Source organism: Leucopleurus acutus (genome assembly GCF_964270905.1).
Source record: "Leucopleurus acutus genome assembly, chromosome: 20".
Lineage (NCBI taxonomy): Eukaryota > Metazoa > Chordata > Mammalia > Artiodactyla > Delphinidae > Leucopleurus > Leucopleurus acutus.
The window spans coordinates 10689261-10713182 of record NC_139162.1 but is presented as its reverse complement, the minus strand read 5'-3'; the positions used below and the strand labels follow the sequence as shown (position 1 = coordinate 10713182).

The window sequence follows — 23922 nt, the reverse complement described above, 5'->3', positions numbered from 1 at the left end:
CGTAACTTCTGAGTCCTGGTTGTGGCTGACTTATTTGTGTGAGTGGGTTCCTTTCTACCTAGGAACATCCCCGAAGAGTACAAATAATATTTGCTTTTTTTTTTTTTTTTCTTACAGTGACAGTTCCCATAGAGATAGTTCTTTTGTTGCTTATTTAAACCATACAATGGAAAGACATCTGGAGTGAAAGAAGCTGTTTTTTTTTTTTTTTTTTTTTTTAAAAAAAACAGGGCAGGTGAGGGGGGGGTTCTACAAAAGGAAACTGAGGCGGGGGCCAGACCACGCGGGGTCCAGTGGGCCACAACGAGGAGCGTGGGTTTCATCCAAGTGCAAAGAGGAACCATGGATGACTTTGAAGTAGAAGAACATAATTTCATTTTTTTTTCTGTTGCTGTAATGTTTTTTTGAATTTAATTTTTTTATACAGCAGGTTCTTATTAGTTATCTATTTTATACATAATAGTGTATATATGTCAATCCCAATCTCCCAATTCATCCCACCACCACCCCTGCCCGCCACTATTCCCCGCGTGGTGTCCATGTTTGTGCTCTACAACTATGTCTCTATTTCTACCCTGCAAACCAGTGAAAGACCCTGTTTGAGGAGAGACGTGGAAGACGGTGAGGAAATCAACTACCTCCACCACAGGAGAAGGAGCAATCTGACTGCACTGTGCTCCAGGTGTGGCTGTGTCTTTCTGAGGCTGGCTGAGTTCCATTCACGACCTGGGGAAGTGCATACTTCCAAGATATCCCCGGATTTTTGCCTTGCATCAGAATCTGGACAGTGTAAGATACAAATCAGAGATCAAGATACAGGTCAGACCCTGGAATTCCAGAAATCTCACTGAACATTTTAGAGATATTTGCATGCCATTTTGACCTCAAAGCCGGTTCACATCATTGTTCCCAAGTAGGTTTTATGTTGATTTAAAGTTTGCCCATGACACTTTAAAATGTGTACCTCTAGAGCATCAGAACTGTGATTTAGAAAGACAATAGGGAAACAGGACATTTGCTATAAGCCCACAACCCTCAGTTCTAGGCATATCCAATGAATAAGGCAAGAAAATAGATTTTTACCTTATGTTGAAGGAGAGGTTATACTATGAGGTCTCAACCTTCACTTGAAACTTGAAAGCCTAGCATGATACTAAAATATGCTAACTCTCAACATAGGCATAACTCTCTCAGCAGAAATCATTCTCATATTGAATACTGGGTAGATATATGTGGAACCTCCCAGGTTTGGGATGTTGAAATGTCTTTTCCCCCCCTAGGGTCTCAAACCTTTGGCCCATATATCTTTGTTCTATTATTTTAGGTATGACACCAGACAGTTCAACAACTCTCGTAGAGAGATTCTAGTCATGGTGGTGCTCCAGAGATAACGGCTGAAATTGAATCAGCGTATATAGACTTTTATGATTTATCCTGGCCCACAACTTATAATCCCTCTCCTGGATGCCAGTAGATGCTAGACACAAGGGAAGCACTCAGAAAACCTTAGAACACCCCACTTAGAATCCCTATCATCAACCTCAGAATCCAGGCAGATTCCCAATAGGATTTCCAAAGAGAATCTGCCCAAAGAGTAGGTGTCTGTTAACTGTGTACCAGGATGAGCAGATAAGATAAAAAGAAATACGATCAGACGTCGTGGTTGGTAATATATATACTGGAACGGATCTGACCTCAAAAGGGCAAGGACTTGGGATAAATCTGACACTATCAGGCACTTCCCAGGTGTCAGACACGCTGCCGGGCTTTTTCTATGCATTATTTCAAGAGTCTTCTAACAACTCTATAATGTAGGTGTCCATTTTTTCATCGGAAAAAAAAAAAAAACCTGAGAAGAATGAACTTGTGCAAGATCACACAGGTGACTGGTGAATGAAATTAAAATAGAATTTCGGCCCTCCAACAAAATGTGCCTAAAGACTGTAAGATATCACTTTTTTTTTTTTTCCTTGGAGTATAGTTGATTTACAATGTTGTGTTACTTTCAGGTGTAGCAAAGTGATTCTGTTATAGGTGTGTGTGTATCTATGTGTGTGTGTGTGCACACATATGTGTGTATGTATATATATTCTTTTTCAAATTCTTTTCCATCATAGGTTATTACAAGATATTGAATAGGGCTTTCCTGGTGGCGCAGTGGTTGGGAGTCCGCCTGCCGATGCAGGGGACACGGGTTCGTGCCCCAGTCCGGGAAGATCCCACGTGCCGCGGAGCGGCTGGGTTCGTGAGCCGTGGCCACTGAGCCTGCGCGTCCGGAGCCTGTGCTCCGCAGCGGGAGAGGCCACAGCGGTGAGAGGCCCGCGTACCGCAAAAAAAAGAAAAAAAAAAAAAAAAGATATCGAATAGAGTCCCCTGTACTATACAGTAGGGCCTTGTTGTTCATCTATTTTATATATAGTAGTGTGTATCTGTTCATCCCAAGCTCCTGATTTATACCTCCCCCCGACCCTTTCCCCTTTGGTAACCGTAAGTTTGTTTTCTGTGTCTGGATATCACCTTGTTTTTGGTTTAGGCAAACACATTATCACATTATTTGCCTCCCTTCCTGATCCTCTCTTTTCTTTTTTTTCTTGGAGTATAGTTGATTTACAATGTTGTGTTACTTTCAGGTGTAGAGAACGTAGGCAATCTCTCCCGTCAACTGTGTTTCTGCGTCTGGACCCACACATTCCTCCTCTCCTTCTGTTACCCAGGATGCTCAGCCGGGTTGTCCACTATTGCCCTGGATCCCATCTTCCCTCACCTACTTAAGGGCATCGCTGCTAGTGTCGTCCCCTCTCTCTTGAACCTTACTGAAATGTCCCTGTCTATTGGATCATTCGATAAGCACATGAACATGCTATTATATCCCTCATCTCAAGACGAAAAAAATGATCTCATCTCTACGTACACTTCCAGCTCACATTCACTGTTTCCCTTTGTAGCAAAAATCCCTCTAAGAGTCGCCTTGACTTTGGATCTCCGCGTATCCCTCATTCTCCCGTGGTCCCTCCTTCTCAGGCATCCCTCCCCACCACATCACTGAAACCTCTCTTTCAAGGGCACCTTGTCATTTCCAACAGTCAACGGCTTTGTCTTACTCAACCAATCATCAAGCACTGGACACAGCTGATCACTTCCTCCTGTTCTCACTATTAGAAACCCATCATTTCAGTTCTTCTCCTCCCTTAGTGACCGACCGACCTTCATTCCTAGTTTCTTTTGCTGAATCCTTATTTCCTAATGATTCAATGTCAGATTGACTTCCAACCTCTCGACCTCTTGTTTTTCTATCCTCACCCCTCAGGTGATCTCATCCAGTCCTGTAGTTTAAGTGCAATCTACAGGTTGACCATTCCCAAATTCGTAACTCTACAGCAGCGCTTTCCAGTAGCACTTTCTGCAATGATGACAAGTATTACACTATAAACCTGTGTTGGTCCATATGGCAGCCACAAGCCACATGTGGCTCTTGAGCCGTAGTATACATTGTGACTGAAGGATAAAACGTTACGTTTAATTTCATCTAAATCTAAACTTAAAAGAACCACGTGTGAGTAGTGGCTACCATATGGGACAGCTATAAATGAAGCCCATCCTTGGACCTCCACATTCGAAGAGTTAACTGTCTACTGAGCATCTCTACTTGAACGTTTAAAAGGTATAACGAAGTCTAACAACGAACTCGGGATTTTCCACCCTGTTCTCTGAAAGGCTGTTCTTCCCAGTCTCACAAAATGGCAACCCAATCCTCCTAGTTGTTCAGGCTAACATAGAAAGTTGATCTCCTCTCTCTTCCTCACACCCCACGCCTAATCGACCAAGAAATGGTGTTATCTTTACTTCCAATATTACTCAAATCTGACCACGTCTCACTTTATCTATTGCTACTGCTGCTTCCTTGGTCTAAGCCGCCATCATCTCTTTGGATTTCCATGATCATGGCTCTCTAGGGATGAGAAGAAGCCGTATTCTCTAGCGGAGGAGATGGACACATCCACGCTTAAAAATAATACGGTTACTTCAGAGGTTAAAAACGAAGTGTGGTATAAGCTGCCAAGGGAAATCAAATGTTCCTGTGAACCTGGGGGAAGGGGATCACGTGACTGCCTAAGGAAACTGTGTAGCTGTTACTTACTTAATGAAGTATTTTGGTGATGATTCCTGCCAAGAAGCCACAAAAGAACAATAGAGTTTCTTTTCTTTGAGGATTTCTATTCCCCCCAAAAGGACAAACTTTTTTTTTTTTTTTTTTTTTTTGCGGTACACGGGCCTCTCACTGTTGCGGCCTCTCCCGTTACGGAGCACAGGCTCCGGACGCGCAGGCTCAGCGGCCATGACTCACGGGCCCAGCCGCTCCGCGGTACGTGGGATCCTCCCGGACCGGGGCACGAACCCGCGTCCGCTGCATCGGCAGGCGGACTCTCAACCACTGCGCCACCAGGGAAGCCCAAGGACAAACTTTCATATTGAGTTTCCCACCTTCCTTCCCTTAGGTGAAGCAAAAATATGTAAAGATCCTCTGAAAAGTAAAACGTCTGCGCTAAAAGTAGTTAATAGCAAGAAGGCAACTACTCCATTTCATACTATCAAGGTAATAAAAGAAGCTTACTTATGCAGCCACGTCAAGAAGAGAAATAACTCCCACGATTTACTGTAAATGTGCACAAAATTATGCAACTTTAAATGACTAACTCATAACATATGTCGTAGCTGGTTACTGTCATATTACTAGTATAGTTCTATAGCCAATGGCCTACAGGACATATTGTTTATATTTTTTTGTTGGACATATTAATGCATTCATTGAATGCACAAATGAATAAGACTCTCAACTTTAAAAAAAATCAGATGACTCACGGCTTCACTATAATGTCTGTGTATCTGTAAGGTCACAGGGGAGTTCTCTGTGTAATCACGTAGGCTGAAGGACAGTATTTGTATAAACCAGCAGAAAGCTCACTTTAGAATTTACTTTAACATCAGCTCACAAAACCTTCTTAAAGAGAGTAATTACTTAAACAAATGGACACCAAGACCAAACATATAAAAGATGAGTATTTGCCAATCACATTATTTGCTTCTCTATGATAATTTAGGCATTCTCTGCCCTTTTTCTAATCCTGTATGAGGAACAAAGTAACCGAGAATGGAATACACAGCAGTTGTCTTATCTTTTACTGTTTGATGCTTGCAATAGCCAATCCTTTGGAAACAGACTGATCGTCTGGCTGAAAGAATCTCTAAGTCCCTTCTTTACCCCATTCTGAAGAAAGACTGGACTTTGTTCAAAAAAAAAAAAAAAAAAAGTCAATCCCACCCTCAGGAGTGGCTACATAATTTGCGGGGCCCAGACGAAAATGGAAATGCAAGGCCCCTCGTTTAAAAAAATGATTAAGGATTTCAAGCTGGTGACAACAGAACAGTAAACCAAACATAAGGCACTTCTGGGTCCGAGGTCCCCTGTGACTCTGCGGGTTCCACGTCCATGAAGCCACCTCTGCCCGACCTTAAGGCTGAGGTTTTCTCACCTGCATCGGTTTTAAGACACAATTTGAAATGTTCCAAATTCTAAATGGTCCTGCGGTCTAACAATGACTTTGCCCACTCCTCTCAGTGGAGATGACACCCACTAATCTGGCAGGCTCGGCTATACCTAAGTACCTCAGTGTGACCATGACCACCATCACCTTGACCACAGACAGTGCGACCCACCCGACGCTCGGAAGCAGGACCGTGGGACGATGTGTGATAACCGCGTAGCTGAGATTCTAACTGCCTCTGCAGATGCTGAGGAGCGAACACATCTGAAACAATACGTCATTTGAAAATGCTAATTCCCATCACTCACATCTATTTAGAGATATTTTCAGTGACCCTGTCAAGCGCAGTCGATAACTTTTTTCAGCACTAGTGGAGAACACAAAGGCCCTCCAGGTCACGTGGATGCCACAACCCTCCCCCACCCCCCATCATAGCACAACATCACAATAACGCCCCATGCTGCGCGTCGGACTGTATAGCCCAGCTGTGAAATGCACAAGTTTGGAAAGACTGCCAGCAGTTCAGTCTACTTAACTGGACTCAGTCCAGAGGATTTTCCAGCCAACTGGCACTGGGTCTCTAACTTACAGTTGGCAAGCAACCTCCTTAAATGCTTCCAGGTCCTCAGTAGAACTGTTCAGTGTCTACCTTTAACACACCAACCACCTGACTTCAGACACAGCACTCGGCAGCTCTGACCGCAGGGTGCGGAGCTATAAAATTTACAGCTTCTTAAGTTGGAAAACCACAGACGGGGCTGGACTCTACCAACTGCCCTCTGAAGGAAGGGGGATGCAGGCTCTGCTTGGGGCACACGAAGTTAAAACAAAGGACACATTGAGTAATCTTGGGTAAACAGCTTGCTTTCTGTCACTCCCACTTTTAATTTTTAATGTGCAAGCTATAAATGCCTTCAATCAGCTTCTTTTTTGTTTCATTACTTAAGGCCCCTTTTTCCTTTTAAGGAAGTTGTCCTAATTCTCCCATGGAAACTAAAGAGTTATGCATAGGTTCTGAAGACCGACTTTTTATTTAGTGCATGCTTGGAAGCTTATTTCTTGTCTTCAGTAATGTACTTGATCGCTTTAAAAAAATAACAGCAGCAATACTTAGTGTTATGCCAGGCAAAGCACTGTACAAGCATTATCTCATTTAAAGCTGATAACAACACTCGGGACTCCCCTGGTGGCGCAGTGGATAAGACTCTGCACTGCCAAAGCAGGGGGCCTGGGTTTGATCCCTGGTCCAGGAACTAGAGCCCACATGCATGCCGCAACTAAGGAGCCGGCGAGCCGCAACTAAGGAGCCCGCCTGCCGCAACGAAGACCTGAGGCAACCAAATAAATAAATATTAAAAAAAATAATAAAGCTGATGACAATACTATGAGGAAGGCACAGTGCTGTTAATATCTTAGTACTGTAGATGAATGCACCAATACACAAGGTCCCGTAGCTAGTCAGTAGCAACACTGAGAACGCAAGTCTCTGATATTGTCCGACTCCCAAACTGGACATCTTAACTCTTGGGACACTGCATCTCCAGCTCTGAAATGTCACATCTAGGATTCTAATTTAAAGTTCTAAAAACTGGATGAACTGTTGAAAAGACGTTGTCACTGGGATCCAAGCGCATGCTATAACATTTATGTTGTGCTATCGGGTTCCAACCTGAAAATGTTGTTTCTTGAACACGCTAATATCTGACTTAAGGATACATGATTTTTAATCTCCTCAATCCATTTTCCCCTGCATTTATAGATCTGTTGGATTTCACCATTGTTTTAACCGCTGAAATACAACCTACTTTATAGACTGACCCCTTCCGAGAAATGATGAATTGCGCCGTACATTACGCGTTGGCTAAGTCAGGGAAGGGATAGTTTTGTAGTGTGAATTCCTGTTTTTGTATAATCCTGTGATTTTTTGGAAGCCTCGTGATGTGAAAAATCAGCCAGTTGTCTTTGCCTTCTTGTTTGCTTCAAAACCTGAAAAACATGACCAGGTATCACCACTGCTATTAGGTGTGAGTGAGTTGGATTTGACAAGACACAGCACCACAAAGACCCCGATCGGGGCCTTGGAAGTACATCTGTGAGGCAGCTTCAAAGGTGTGGGCTGACACATTGAACCCCGACTACAGTTCTAATTCAACTCATCAACATTCCTCAGAGTTTGGTGAAGAGAAATAGTGTTCTCCGACCTGTCACAGAAGTATTTGCCATGAATTAACTGGGGGCCTGCACTTCAAATAGCAAATGGCAATCTCTAGACAAATGATGTGGCATCATGAAAGCACATCTGAATCGTCCTCTGGAGTCTGGAGTTTCCTATCATCTGTTCTGAATTTATTCTCCATTACTTCTTTGCCTCTTTTGTGTTTTGTGTCTTCACCCCATCCCTGCTCCTTGGATAATCTACTTTCCCTTACACTGATTTTATCGTGAGGCACATCTTTACTCATTTCAGCCCCTTCCCCTTGTGGGGGGGCGGGGGATGCAGACAGCAGGGTCACAAGGAAGGAGCTGGCTGAGAGGGTGAGTCTCTGTCAGTGATGCTTGCACACTGTCAACTCAGTGATCAATGTGCCTGTCTACCTGGTCCCCCGCCACCCCATCATCTCCTTTTGCCAAAGAGCGGAGGAAGTTGTTTATTATAGTAATTTTCTTTAGATGTCTTTTTCTGCCTTGAAACTGGCCTGTGGTTAACCTATTTCTCACTTACTGTCATTACAAAGGCTGCTGTATTTGTCAGCTGCAGGATTCTCTCTTGGTACACGATTCATGGGGAAAGGGTTTTCAAAGAGTTAAACACCCCCTTTGGCCTCTTAACAGAGAGAGAAAAAAATTCCTTAACATAAAGGAGAGCTTTCATTTTTAAGACTTTTTTTTTAAAAAAAAGGAATGCTGTAAAAACACAGGGGATCATATTTCAGTCCTAGACTAGCAACCTGTGTTATCATGTCGTCCTGACTCACTGTTTATCAGACAGAGATGAAGTTACTTTATAAATGAAACACTCATGATGAATTTCCTCACCTACCCTCCAATTGCATGACAGTTTGATGGAGAATATGACTCATTCACTGTTGTGTGTGAGAGAGAGACAGATAGAGAAACAGAGACAGAGAAAGAGAATAAAGGAGAGGAAGAAGAAAGGGGGGAGGGGCACGAGAGGGGGAAGGGGAGGCGGGGAGGTGGGGAGAAGTGGGGGGAGAGAGAGAGTGTGAGAGCGCATCAGCTAGCAAAGAAAGCTGATCTTCAGTCACTTCTAAAGAATGTATCATCTCTAAGTGGACACCTTCACTAATCACGAAAAAAAGAGAGAATTTTTGTGTTTTTCATTCTCACTGCCAAGGCTCCCTAAAATTATATCTTAAACGGGCCTTTTGCACTGCACTTATACAAAGGACAAAACCAGTGACCTTACATTACCTATAGCTCAATCTCAAAACGGAAAAACATTAAATTTTCAGCCATACTCAAAACGCCCAGCATATAGACGTCTACTTCAGATTAAGCGATTATTTTTCAACGAAGACGTGTAAATTTCAACTCTGAACTTCAGTTTTCACATTTCTACCACTTCAACCTTTAATTCCTTGTACAAGACACACACATACACACGCACACGCACACGCACACACACACACAATTTAGCTATGTGATGTGCAGAAGATTTAGTTTTTCTTGTGTTCCCAAACCCAGTAAAATAAATACGGTAGGTCTATGCATAGTATCCTGAAGACTATTGAAATATAAGCTGACTTTTAAATCTTTCAGATGACTAATGAGTGCACTAGTTCAATGAGAAATTCCTTAGACTCTGTGCCAGACTCACGTTGTAGGGGATAAGCTGAAATAAAGAAAGATGTGGAAATTATCTAGTTTATAATAACTGTGTCTGTAGTGATCTCAGAAAGTATATGGTTGCCAAATCAATATCGATTTCTTTCTGTGCTGGGGTGTGCACGTGTGTGAGTCATTTTCCCCTGGGCAACGCAGAAATATGATACAGGGTCATGAACATTAGCTCCATTTCTCCAAGTCATTTACATGTATATGTATGTCTGTACTTCAAAATAAAAAGTTGATTGATGGACTTAAATAATGCCTAAAAATTTAAGACCTCAGACAATCATATAAATCCTTGATTACCCTTAGGAATTTCCTCTTGGCCACTGAGGAAATTAAGGGGCCAGCTCACTCTAAATTGACATCCACCTGTTGCTAATGTTGGACCATGTAGAATCCGGGTTCCGAGAAGAATGAAGGTTTGTAACAGAGACTGTATTTGAAAATTAGGCAGGCACATGACTTGGTGATAAAAGTGAAAATCTGTTTTCCATTTAAACTGAGCTTCCCTATGAAGACATTCTGTAAAGTTCTGACATTAAAAATAACCAGAAGCAGAAGACACTTTTGTGTCAGGCCATGCACTTATTTCTTGAGGTTAACTGACAGCAGTCAATCTGTCCCAGGACTGCATTACCCCTGCCTTGCACTAGAAAACACCCAGAAATAAGTGAAAAGATCTGTTAAACCCACCACCCTGGGAGGGCAAGTTGCTGTTCTCCCAGATTAAGGTAAGTCAACTGTGAGCTAACTGGTAAGCAAGTTCTTATGTGTAAATTATTCACTTTGGGAAAGGCAAGCCTTTCAGAAAGCAGATCGATTCCTCAAATGCAATTGAGGAGATCAAATTTCAATATTTAAATGCCCTTCACTGTACTTAACTTTCAACTGTACAATTCTAGGACTAGTCCTAAGAGATGATGAAATCCAGTGGTTTTTAAAATGTGTACCGCAGAAGTCTAAGCCTTTCAGACAACTTCAGATTACGACTGTGGTTTGGGACAGAAATGGGGAGGAGAGGCTGGCCTCTGGGCCCTGTTACTCTTGACTTTGGTCAGAGAAAGTCTCCTTGCACTTGATTTATTGTCCCCATGTATGATTTTTCAACTTGGAAAGAAGATTCTACTATTTATTTATTTTATTTTTAATATTTATTTATTTCTTTGGTTGTACCAGGTCTCAGTTGCAGGAGGTGGGCTCCTTAGTTGCGGCAGGCAGGCTCCTTAGTTGCGGCTTGTGGGCTCCTTAGTTGTGGCATGTGAACTCTTAGTTGCGGCATGCATGTGGGATCTAGTTCCCTGACCAGGGATCAAACCTGGGCCCCCTACATTGTGAACGTGGAGTCTTATCCACTGTGCCACCAGGGAAGTCCTTCTACTCTTTAAATGAATGAATGAATTTTATCATTGGATGTCATTCATTCAGTAAATTTTTGTTTTTGAGTGACCACGACGTTCCAGATACTGTGCCAATTGTGGAATCTACGAAGAGGAGTTAAGTCATCTTTCGGCAACACAGGGTTTCAGGTGCTTAGAAGTGCTTCAAGACAGTGTTACAGGACAGAGTAGAAGATATTAGTTTAGTCTGGGGAAATCATTTCCCAAATGAGAAGACTGGGCCTCAGATAGTTTAAGTGACTCATGCAAAGTGACAGAGTAGTATCTGAGTGACCCGTATCACCAACTATTTATAGAGATGTTCCCTGTTCAAACCCACGTTGCTTCCAAAAAGAATGGGATCAACCTACCAAAACTCGCTCTTTACATTTTCTAAAGACCTGAGACTATAATGATTTGGTGACATGATTTATGTCTTAACCACTGGTGCATCTCCAATGTCTATACAGGGCTGGGCCCAAATGGGCACTCAACAGAAGTTTAGTTTTCTTCTATCAGACGTCAAGAGAAAATAAACAGAGGAATACTGCTTTGAAGGTAGCTACCTAAATCAACACATGCCAAAGTAGTTGAAGATAAGACTTAGCTAAGATATTGGGAGGATCTGATTAAAATAAATGAATGAGATATAAAAAGGGACGTTATCCTTACACTGCTATCCTCATGTGTTCTGGCAAACACACCCTTCTGCTGAATTTTACACTATAATACGAGCTCAGTGGACGTGCAGTCATTTTAAGCGGCCAAGAGAGAAAGTGCTTTCTTTCACAGGCTTATACTTTCTGTGGCTAGAACAGCACTTTCCATTTTGGTAGGTTCCCACTTTCATCATCCCACAGGATTGTGAAACACATTCAACATTTCGTATTGGACTGAACATATCTTTGGCTCCAAAAGTATTCATTTTAGTTCAATTCATAGTTGCATGGAAAGGCATATGAACTTTATTTAACTTCCTTTAAAGAAGAAGGCCATGGATTACTTGGATGTTGATATATAGCCTAGTTTTGGAAAATGTAATTTATCGCTTATTGTGATTTTCAGTTTTTAAAGTCACTGTGTTCTCTCGATTTTTGGAAAGGCATGAGCATGCGATAAAAACCGACCTGAAGTTTGATGATGTTCTCCTGAGAGCAGTAAAGTACAATTTAAATATTAAAGTCATTAGCCCAAATTCTTTGAAAAGATAAAATAGACATAATACGAGGTTACTGGATTGGATTTTTTAAAATAGTTGCAAGTTTTGAATGAAACCATAACTCCTTTAAAAAATACAAGCAAGGCATGACCAATTAATCATACATGTTTCCCTCTGGAATATTTTCAGACAAGTCACATTCTTAGGACATCAATTGAAGCTTTCATGGAATCTGTAAGTAGAATGCATACATAAAGTAAGACTTTGTAAAAACAACAGCTCAGCAAATGTGACCTTACTGCATTGTGGTGAAACTACAATTTTGTATTTACAGAGATCTTATTATAGTTTTTACCCTATTTATATAGTAGGGAAAATTATTTTATAAAACCGTACATATCCAGTTGAACCTGGGGAAGACTTCATGTTTTTATCATTTTACTAGATCTATCCAATAATTTATCCTTACATTTTGATTGTTTGTGTGTTTGTGTTTTTCCCCCCGAGGAGGTGTCTGTATCTGCAAGGACAATCCAGCTGTTTTTGTTTGTTTCTTAGTTTGGTTTCTGGCCGTGCCCCACGGCTTGTGGGATCTTAGTTCCCCGACCAGGGATTGAACCCAGGCCCTCGGCAGAGAGAAAGAGGAGTCCTAACCACTGGACCGCCTGGGAATTCCCTGTAAGAAAATCGATGACGAACCTGACCGATTCTGCAGAACTCCATCACCAATTGAGGCCACCCTTGCATTTCTCAAAAATAGCTCCTAATCGTCAGGAAAATGTTTGGACCTGGTGAACAGTCCAAAGATTTACTTTTAATCAGCACTAAATAATGGAGATGAGTGAGATAAGGAGTTACGCTTCAATTAAGCAAAGCCCAAATAAAAATTCTCAGCTTCAGGCTGGCATAGCGCTCGGTGACAACGCGGCCGTTATCTGGTCAATTTGATCAACACAGACAATGACAGGGGACATTCAGGTTCTAAAGATGAAAGTCAGAAGGAACTCTGCGATTCTGCTTTGCACTTTCCATCACTTCTTGTCTCATTCTTTGTTGTGGTTTTCCCGCAGATAACGTATGTTTAACAGCAAACCTTAAATTACAAACAGAACTGTGAAAACCTACCCGAATGGCTTTGTGATGATGAAAACTGGACAGAGAAACAGCAACAACAAAAAATGGCTGCTTGTAGTTCTGGTTGCCCGGGGCAGAAGCCCTGAGAGACACCCACCTTCCAATTTGGTAACTTTCTAGCCACAGAACTTGGTTTGTGTACATCTGCTTAGAGATGGATCAAAGGCCTCGTGGCAAAACTAATGAAACCATGTTGCTCTAAAACGAATCCCTTGCAAGCTAAATATACCTCTCTAAAGAAAATACACCTTTTCTGAAGAAATGGAAAAGATGTTTGCTGCTCAAATGCTTGATAGAAAGAAATAAACATATGCACCTAAAAAATTAGGACTGAATAAAAAGTCTCAAAATCTTTAACCAGAAAGTTCAATTCCTATGCCTTAGGCGTAATTACAGGGTGATTTTAGGGCCTTGATTCATTGTTGAGCTCCAAACTAACAATAGTCCTAACAATAGTCCAATTTGATTCGGGGTTCCTAATCTCATCTTCTGAAATAAAAGAAACAACCCAATCAAAAAATGGGCAGATGATCTAAATAGACATTTCTCCAAAGAAGACATACAGATGGCCGAAAAGATGCTCAACATCACGAATTATGGGAGAAATGCAAATCAAAACTACAACGAGGTATCAGCTCGCACTGGTCAGAATGGCCATCGTCAAAAAGTCTACAGACAATAAATGCTGGAGGGGGTGTGGAGAACAGGGAACCCTCTTGCACTGTTGGTGGGAATGTACATTGATACGGCCACTATGGAGAACAGTATGGAGGTTCCTTAAAAAACTAAAAATAGAACTACCATATGATCCAGCAATCCCACTCCTGGGCATTTATCCAGAGAAAACCATGGTTCGAAAAGATACATGGGCCCCCAACATTCACTGCAGCACTATGTACAACAGCCAAGGCATGGAAGCAACCTAAATGTCCATCAACAGAGGAATCGATAAAGAAGATGTGGTACATATATACAATGGAATACTATTCAGCCATAAAAACGAATGAAATAATGCTATTTGCAGCAACATGGATGGACCTAGAGATTATCACACTAAGTGAAGTAAGTCAGACAGAGAAAGAAAAATACCATATGATATCACTCATATAGGGAATCTAATTTTTAAAAAATTATACAAATGAACTTATTTATAAAACAATCATGCAGATTTAGAAAACAAACTTACGGTTACCAAAGGGGAAATGTGGCAGGCAGGGATAAATCAGGAGCTTGGCAGTGCTTTGTGTCCAAATTGAGGGGTGGGATAGGGAGGGTGAGAGGGAGACGCAAGAGGGAGGAGATATGGGGATATATGCATATGTATAGCTGATTCACTGTGTTATAAAGCAGAAACTAACACACCATTGTAAAGAAATTATACTCCAATTAAGATGTTAAAAAAATAAATATGTAAACACACACATACACAAATTAGGAGCTTGGGATTAACACACACACACACATTCACACACACACACTACTATATATAAAGTAGATAACCAACAAGGACCTATGGTATAGCACAAGGGACTCTACTCAATACTCTGTAATAACCTATATGGGTAAACAATCTGAAAAAGAATAGATACATGTAGATGTATAATTGAATCACTTTGCTGTACACCTGAAACTAACACAACATTGTAAATCAACTATACTCCAATATAAAAAAAAAAAAAGACCTGAGAGGGTTGGAAGAATATTTCCTACAGACAGCTACTCTCAATGGTGAAATCTTTGCAGGACCTTCTATCACACAGACAGAGATGACAGGACCTAGTATCTCAAGTTCACAAGATAATGGGAAATTAACTCACGGTCAAGACCTAGGGCCAGGGTTGCAAACTCAAATATCTACTGGGACCAGAAGTTCCTTTTTCGTGAAAGATGTCAAAATCTATATTTTTATAAGAAATCATCTGATATTAAACCTGATCCATTTTTTAAAAATTATGAAGATCTGGGAGCTGGATTTGGTCTGTGGTTGCCAGTTTGCTCATCATGGCCTGAGGTTTAGGTTTTTAAAAAATATATCTGTTATATGCTCAGAAGGCAGAAGTATGGTAAGAGTTAGAAACGTTATGCGCCAAGCACTCTGTAAGCACTGAAGTTATCTTAAATTCTTCTTATGCTAGCACTGACAGTTAGCTGGTATTGTTTGCCCATTTTTACAAATGTGGACATTAAGTGACACAGAGGTGAAGATACTTGTCCAAGTTACATAGCTAATCACAAGTCTGTACTCTTAACCATACAATGGGTACAACATCTGACTTAGAATCCAAAGTTATGTTTAGTCTATATACAACGGAATATTACTCAGCCATTAAAAAGAATGCCATTTGCAGCAACATGGATGGACCTAGAGATTAACATACTAAGTGAAGTAAGCCAGACAGACAAAAACAAATATCATATGATATCACTTATATGGAGAATCTAAAAAAAAAAAAGATGCAAATAAACTTATTTACAAAACAGATATAGACTCATAGTCTTAGAGAATGAACTTCCGGTTGCCAGGGGGAGGGGTAGGGGGAAGAGATAGATTGGTAGTTTGGGATTGACATGTACACACTGTTATATTTAAAATAGATAACCAACAAAGACATACTGTATAGCACAGGGAACTCTGCTCAATACTCTGTATTAACCTAAATGGGAAAAGAATTTGAAAAAGAATAGATACATGTATATGTATAACTGAATCATTCTGCTGTACACCTGAAACTAACACAACATTGTTAATCAAATATATTCTGTTATAAAATAAAAATTAAAAAAATAAAAAACGCAGTGCTTAAGAATCCGGCTGCCAGTGCAAGGGACATGGGTCCTATCCCTGGTCGGGGAAGATCCCACATGTGGTGGAGCAACTAAGCCCGTGCGCCACAACTACTGAGCCTGAGCTCTAGAGCCCACGTACCACAACTACTGAGCCCACGCACCACAACTACTGAAGCCTGCGCACCCTAGAGCCCGCGCAACGCAACTACGGAAGCCCGTGCGCTCTAGGGCCTGCGTGCCACAACTACTGAGCCCGTGTGCTGCAACTACTGAAGCCCGTACACCTAGAGCCTGTGCTCCACAACAAGAGAAGCCACCACAATGAGAAGCCCGCACACCACAATGAAGAGTAGCCCCTGCTCGCTGCAAATAGAGATAGCCCGCGTGCAGCAACGAAGACCCAACACAGCCAAAAAAAAAAAAAAAAAAATGTATTTCATAGCAAAAATTAAAATAAAATAAAATAGGTCCCTTCAAGGGGGAAAAAAGTTATATGTAGTCATACTTTTAAACTATCTTTTTTTAAATTCATCTTCCTTAGTAAATGTTTAAGACTACTACCTTAAATAATAACAATAATAATAATAGTTGAATTAAGCTTATGTTTCCTTGATTCCAGAAGAGTATAGCAGTATGACTGGACTGAGAGGAGATATCATACTTGTAGATGGAAAAGATTTGGACTCCAACTCAACTCTGCTTTTTACCTAGCTATGTGAGTTAGGCAAATCTTTTAACATTTCTTCACACTTCATTGCTTATTTTTCTGGCAAGTCAGTGAGGTAGGTTTTCTATCCCAATTTTGCAAGTGAGAAATTGAAACTCCACGTGACCAACAGGAGTGCCTGGTCACATGAATCCTCAGTACATGGTGGCCACGACTTCTACACAACCTCAAGCAAATCACGTGCCTCTGAAAGCGCACAATAAGCCCCATTTTACAAACTGGAAAAAGCAAACCCAGAGACGTGACGAGGACCAAAGAAAATGGACCCAGGATAATTGCGTTACAGAGTCATTTGCAGACATGGTGGCTGTTTTTATTATCCTCATCATTACCCACTTATTTTTTTTCTTTTCTCACCTCTAAAGAAATGATAGCTTACAAAAGTAAGGTGGTTTGCTATGACTAAAACTTTCTTGACATCAAGCAAGTGTGCTTTCTGTTACATCACTCTGCCTCCTAGGCCAGCGGATCTATGTGATGAACAGGCACAATGGATGATCCCAACAGCAGACACACACAAACTGGAATCATGTAAAGACGATTCCTTGTATATCCCTCAGCTATCACAACAGCCAAGTGTACCCGTGAAAGGTTGGCATCTGCACGTGAACATCAACACATTCTCTCCGGGACCCATTGGATCCCTGCCCGCTTCCCCCAGATGGAGCTGCTGTCTTTTCCCCTTTGCACATTGAGATTTAGCCTATTAGGAAACAAATTTGAACTAGGCTTTTTTTAAGCTAGCTCAAATCGGGGTCATCACTATAAATTCCGCAAGAGGCACTGAGAACTGAATAAAGAGAAGGGGCTTACTTCAAAGACCAGGGTCTCATTGGTGGGTCCCAGCGCGGACAGGCGTTCTGGGTGGTTGAAGGTGCGCTGGTACTCAAACACCGTCCCCGCGAAGGCGAACTCCCCTGGCCAGTCGATACTCCAGCCCCCCGTGAGGTAATACTTGTGACTGAGGCTTCGGACGGCGAGGTAACTGGAGGATATCTGAAGCTCCTGGACCTCGATGCTGCGGGCGCCCGGTGGGACGGTGACAACCGCATAATATTCTAAGTGGAAAAGAACAGAGTATTTCTGACATCCACATCGTGCACTGGAGATGGGCTCAGAGACAGGTAGTGGCCATTTTTACAGAGTGGGGAGTTCGATCATCAGCTGACATTCCTTTCTACTCTTATGAAGTGAAAACACTCAGTTATTTCATTTTCCAAGTGGTAGGAACACCAGAGAGAGAAAATGGGTGACCTTTTCCCAAGCACATGTGTGTGGACAGGAAACACTCTTCCCTTTTCCAGAACCACAAAGGCCATGCAACTCAAGGATGCTTTTTATTTTTAATCTACCTGGAAAAAACTTGGAGCCACCTATTCTCAACAGTGATGTGCAGAAGACAGGGCTCAAAGTTCAATTCTACTCAAGATAGAGAATTGCTTCAAATATTCATCTAACATTGTAAGTGTGGACCATCTAAGTTCCATGATACATTGTTTGTTTAACAAATGCACGTGGGGCGTATGGCAACCTGGTCAGAATATTGACATTGCTAAGCAGAAAGGCGTTTGTTGAACACCCCTCTGGGATTTTTTTTTTTTTTTTTTTGCGGTACGGGGCCCTCTCACTGTTGTGGCCTCTCCTGTTGCGGAGCACAGGCTCCGGACGTGCGGGCTCAGCGGCCATGGCTCACGGGCCCAGCCGCTCCGCGGCATGTGGGATCTTCCCGGACTGGGGCACGAACCCGTGTCCCCTGCATCGGCAGGCGGACTCTCAACCACTGCGCCACCAGGGAAGCCCTGGGATGCATGTATTGATGAAACTACTCACACGAAAACCCCACCAATTCTCCCTTGCTCTTGCATAAGCACTAAAAGCCATCATCTACTGTGTGTCAGGTGAGTTAGTAAAAGGCTCAAGCGTACTTAGCATGACTTAAGTTTGCTCAGCAGCAAAGGGTGTGTCCCACCAATGACGGCACTGAATTTGCAGCATCACTTACCATTCGCTTTGTGCTGGTTGAGGTACAGGCCTTTATAAATCTTGCAAGTTGAATTGTCACCTTTGCAAACACCACAGGCATCTGAAACTGCTTTAGAGCCAAGTTCATGATCGCATCCCACTGGCTGTAACCAAAAAAAAAAAAAAAAAGGGAGAAAAGTCAAAGACTATAGAAGCCAGTAGCTTAGAATAACCAAGAGATACATGGTCTTCCATATTTACTGAACATTAGGAAGGTAGGGCAGCTTTATGGTTAAAAGCAGAGTCTCAAGTTTGACCAGGCATTCAAATCCTTCCCCTGTCATGACTGGATGTAAGATTAGGTAAGTTACATAACTTACAGACATCTGTAAAACTGGAATGAAACGTCACCACTGCTACTAATGGGAGGGGAATTCATTCAGGCCAGCTCTACCAGTGAAACAGAAAAATGCTGGGACACCACCCCCTTCCCCACCACGAACACACACACAACCCTTAAAAGATCACAGAGCTCACAATCCAATTAAGACCAAAGAGAAAGCGGATACCGGAAGGAAAAGAAAAACTAATCCGAAATAAACAGAGTGCTCTTTCCAGACACACTTATGAGGTTCTAATCACAGAGTGAAAATACTTAGTGAACACGAAAGAAAAGTCTACTACTATTATTTACATTCTAATTGAATTTTGACAACTACTGTGTAAAGTAGGATATATCATCATCTCCATATGTGGGAAGAGTGAAGAGGCAACTCAAAACACTGGACGGGGGTCACGCAGAAATTAAGAGGGAATTTGGAGATAAAACTCACATCCAACTGGAAAATGTTACCCTCTTCCCCCCTACACCACCTGCTTTTATCCAGACCCAAGAATCTCTTGGAACACTTCTCACGCTATGCATCTGATAGGAGGCAACACAAGCATGACCATACACCCCGAAGCAAAGATATTCTCTTACTTCACAAATCCCATCAATGCAAACATCATTTTTGTGTGGGGAGCAAGGAGTTCCGTCTTTCACCTTGCTGGACATGGCAAAGAAGAATTCAAAGTTCTCAGCCTTGCAGTACAGCTTACATCGATCTTCCTCTAGAAGCAAAGAGACCAAAAGAGGTCATGGGCAAGAGGAAATCATAGAAAAATGACACGAGTACCAAAAAGATGAGTTAAATTTAATTAGAAAGCTATTATGATCAAGATGGAAGATGTTACACACAGTTTTCTGGCGGGGTGTGTGTGCAAGGGCGTGCCCGAGGGCAGATGTGTGTGGCTTTTAAAAACATGAGTTCCTTTTAGTAGTCCATATAAAGTCTGCTTTAACATTGATGCATGAGAATTTTATTTCTCTAATCCTGAGTAAGAGCCATAATACACGTGGTTGGTGGGTTGTGTCACTACCCTCCTTGGATAGTAGATATTTAAGGCTTTACAGGCCCTGAGGTCAGCCACCGACAATACGTAAATGAAGGACTATTGCTGTGTCCCAATAAAACGTTATTTTTAAAAAACGGGCCAGATTTGGCCCACAGGTCATAGTCTGCTGACTGTGATTTAGGACACGGATTATTTTACGTATTTATTCAGTCTGTTAAGAGGGAAAATTCTAGGCACTTTGGAAAAAAGGCATATGGTCAATAATGTTTATAAAACATATAGAAAAGAATCATATCATGAAAAGGAGGAGAAAGCAAACAAACTAAACATTCAGGCTAAAAAAATGTAATTTTTATTGATCATTAAGTCCCTGAGAAGTTTCTGGTATCACAGGCAAAAACAAAGAAGTATTATCTCTATAGAGCACTTGTTATCAGAAAGGAGTTGTGTCTATTTCTCCAACAGAAAGAGTTCTTTTTTGACCAGGAATTCCAGATGACATTTCTCCCATGAGACCTGATTGTGCAACTGTGTGATATCCCTGATAACAGTTTTACAACAAACGTGTAAACAGTTTGCAAACGGTTGTGCTTCACAAAATCTCTCAATAAAAGACAAAGTCAAAAATATGAAGGCAGTGGAATTATCATGGTCCAAACATGCAGCCATGTGGATGGATTCCACTTTTTTTCTCACCTAGGAATTCTTTCTAATAGAAGTTTTATCTCACGCCTCCTACCCTGTGCATATGAGATTAGGGAGCTGGAAGACATGTTACCCTCTTTTTTCTCCCTCATTCCCAGGAATTAACAAGTTCTAGAAAGTTCAGTTTTTCCAGTACAGGTTCCTGGGAAAGTTTAGGAACTAGTCTATTAGAAAGAAACAAAGAAGCTGGGGCAGGGGATAAATTAGGAGTTTGGGATTAACAGATACACACTACTATATATAAACAGATAAACAACAAGGTCCTACTCCATAGCACAGGGAACTACACTCAATATCTTGTAATAACCTGTAATGGAAAAGAATCTGAAAAAATATATATACACATACATATATATGTGTATATATATATATATACACACCCCAACTGAATCACTTTCCTGTACACCTGAAACTAACACAACATTGTAAATCAACTATACTTCAATTAAAAAAAAAGAAACAAGGGGCTTCCCTGGTGGCGCAGTGGTTGAGAGTCCGCCTGCCTACGCAGGGGACACGGGTTCGTGCCCCGGTCCGGGAAGATCCCACATGCCACGGAGCGGCTGGGTCTGTGAGCCATGGCCGCTGAGCCTGCGCGTCCAGAGCCTGTGCTCCGCAACGGGAGAGGCCACAACAGTGAGAGGCCCGCGTACCGCAAAAAAAAAAAAAAAAAAAAAAAAAAAAGAAACAAGAAGAAGGAAACTCATCACTGGAAGACAAAGACTGTCTACGTTTTTGAATAAATTCTTTCCCAAACTTCATGAATGGCACAGACCTTCAAATCATGGTCAGTCTTTTCGATTTTAAATAAGTATCAAGAGGAGAAGAGGGAAGGATGAGAAGGCCTTAACTTTTCTGTCTCCCACTCTAGGATGTGTGACCCTAAGTGTCTGTTTTTTATTCTTTACTTTTTGGCCAAGCGGCATGTGGGATCTTAGTTCCCTAACCAGGGATAGAACCCATGCCCCCAGCAGTGGAAGCGCAGAGTCTAAACCACTGGATCGCCAGGGAAGTTCCTGGGGTCTCTGTTTTATTCAATGTACTCGCCTCTGTATGTAGCAGAGTGTCTCCCAGGCAGTAAGTACTCAGTCAACATCTGTTGAGTGAATGAATGAAATGCCAGGCTCCCTACCTGGTAAAAACTGCAATAATATTAGTGAAAGAAATTTGAAATCAAAAACCATTTTATAAGTCACAAAGTTTATCTGCTTCACTTTCTCTTTATGTATTCAACCCACAACTTATCTTAAGGATGATAACAACAGATTCTGTGCACACTATATTTAAAGGAAGATGTGGGAAAGACCAAGGATTATGCAAGAAGACAAAGCAAAGGAAGGACAAGAGAGTCTTGGATAAAGAACCATAGATGAGAAACATGGAATTAGGGGCGAATACAGCCAAGAGAAAATAAGTCTTCAAGTGTCAGAACTGAGAGCAACTGCAGCTATCCTAAATGTTCGTGGGAACCTGCTGCATGGTACCCTTCCTAGGTAATTTCTTAGTTCCTGACAGAATGTCTCCAGTGATAGAGCATTTACTGCTCAGGATGGGACACGCTTCCATTAAGGACGGTTGATATTTATTTATTCATTTGTTCCAAAAGTTATAAATATGTTCCAAGTGCTGTTCTTAGATGAGAGAGATACAAGCATACTCAAAACGAACAAAGGCTTCAAGCCTGGGGAACCTAATAATTCTTGTGGGGAGAAAGATAATGAATAAATGCCAATATAATATCAATTCTCGCACCAAGAGCAATGAAGAATAAAGCAGGGCAAAGGATTCAGAAAATGACAGGAAGGAAGGTCTCTCTGAGGACACGGCCATAGGAACCATAGGAATTTCTGAGCATGTGAATTAATTCTGTTTTCAGAAGCAATTTCCAATAAATTGAAATCCCCCTCTGTTCAATCTCTCTGAATTTTTGAAGGTAACTAGTTTCTCTCCTACAGTCAACATCTGTCAGTCCCTCACTGCTTTCTCCTAAGACACAGATTTCAGAATTTTAATGTCAGTCCCAATTTGTGCTTTTAGACAAGCAGCTTTTGGACCCAGAACTAGATTCACACTCCTGCAACGGCTGGGCTGGTGTTAAGCAAAGCTGAGTACTGTCCTCTTTGATTTGGAGATGTTACTTGTCATAACGATGTCTCTGATTACATTAGCTTCTTTTTGGTCTCTGATCATATAGGTTCATTCTGAGCTTTTGCACAGAAGCAGCCCTCCAGCTTATTTCCCATGAATTATCATTAAATTTGGTCTCTTCCCATCCTGCGTATGTACAACTGCGATTCGCGTTAATCCCTTTTCCAAAGGAAGAGTGGATGAGTTTTGATAAAGCAAGTGAATGGAAAAAAATGAAAAGGAAACAACCAAAATGGTGACAGCTTATTCTGCACAGGTAACGCAAAGTATGTTAAATTTGGTACTTGTACTTTGTACACATGGTAACGAAAATAAATTCTGATGCTCACCAAGATCAAATCAAATCAACATAAAAGGTCAAATACAAGCCATTACTTTAAGGTATAATAAGTACCAAGAACTTAATATAGAGACGTTTTCTATTCATGATGCGTGTGTGTGTGTGCGCGCGTGTGCGTGTGTGTGTACACTCTGCAAACAGGCCTTTCCGTGCTTGTAATCATCCACCACCTCAGGTACCGAGTGTGGTGTCTCTATGGGGCATATATGGTTTCATGAGTTTTTGGTCTGGACAATTCATACCAATTTCAACTAACATCCCTGGGAGACTTAATCGCTGAAATGTCAAAGGTAAGTTTAGAAACGTAAGTGCATTCCAAACACATGAACTCTTAGACTTATACATGTGGGAGGAAAGGGGTGTCTTGTGAAAAAAAAAAAAAGTGTGGAAAAATAAACAAAACCTAAAGAAGTGAATGAAAAACTGGGCCAGGACGGGTCTGGGGAATGAAAGGTAAACATGGAAACTTTTTTACACAGGCAGCGATTTCTTCTGTGCTGTTCATTCACGTTACTGTTCACGTAGAGACATACTTGTTTGAGGTTCGTAGAGACCAAATTACCTTCCACTTTCGTATAGGGTTTCCACTGGTAGAACCATCCACGGAAAGGTTTGCTGTTATATTCTGCACACTGCTGGGCTCGAAAATCCAAGCTATTTTCATTACAAGGGTTAATATTGCACAGCTGATATACACGGCTAGAGCCATGACAGAACTTGCCACCATACTGCGGCCTAAAAAGAAAATTAAAGATCTTCAATACTAGCAATCAAAAGGCTATTAGTCACAG

The 23922-nt window shown here is 41.5% G+C and overlaps 1 protein-coding gene across 1 annotated transcript in view; it reads right to left on the bottom strand.

Moving 5' to 3' along the window:
• ADAMTS18 (ADAM metallopeptidase with thrombospondin type 1 motif 18) overlaps positions 1 to 23922 on the bottom strand; it is a 156049-nt gene that overhangs the window by 27921 nt on the left and 104206 nt on the right. The window contains exons 13-17 of the mRNA XM_082862055.1: positions 23694 to 23866; positions 19523 to 19653; positions 18581 to 18704; positions 17392 to 17636; positions 639 to 780 (exon numbers count right to left, since the gene is read on the bottom strand). Of these exons, the coding sequence (XP_082718181.1) occupies positions 639 to 780; positions 17392 to 17636; positions 18581 to 18704; positions 19523 to 19653; positions 23694 to 23866 (815 nt within the window). The remainder of the gene's footprint in view (positions 1 to 638; positions 781 to 17391; positions 17637 to 18580; positions 18705 to 19522; positions 19654 to 23693; positions 23867 to 23922) is intronic.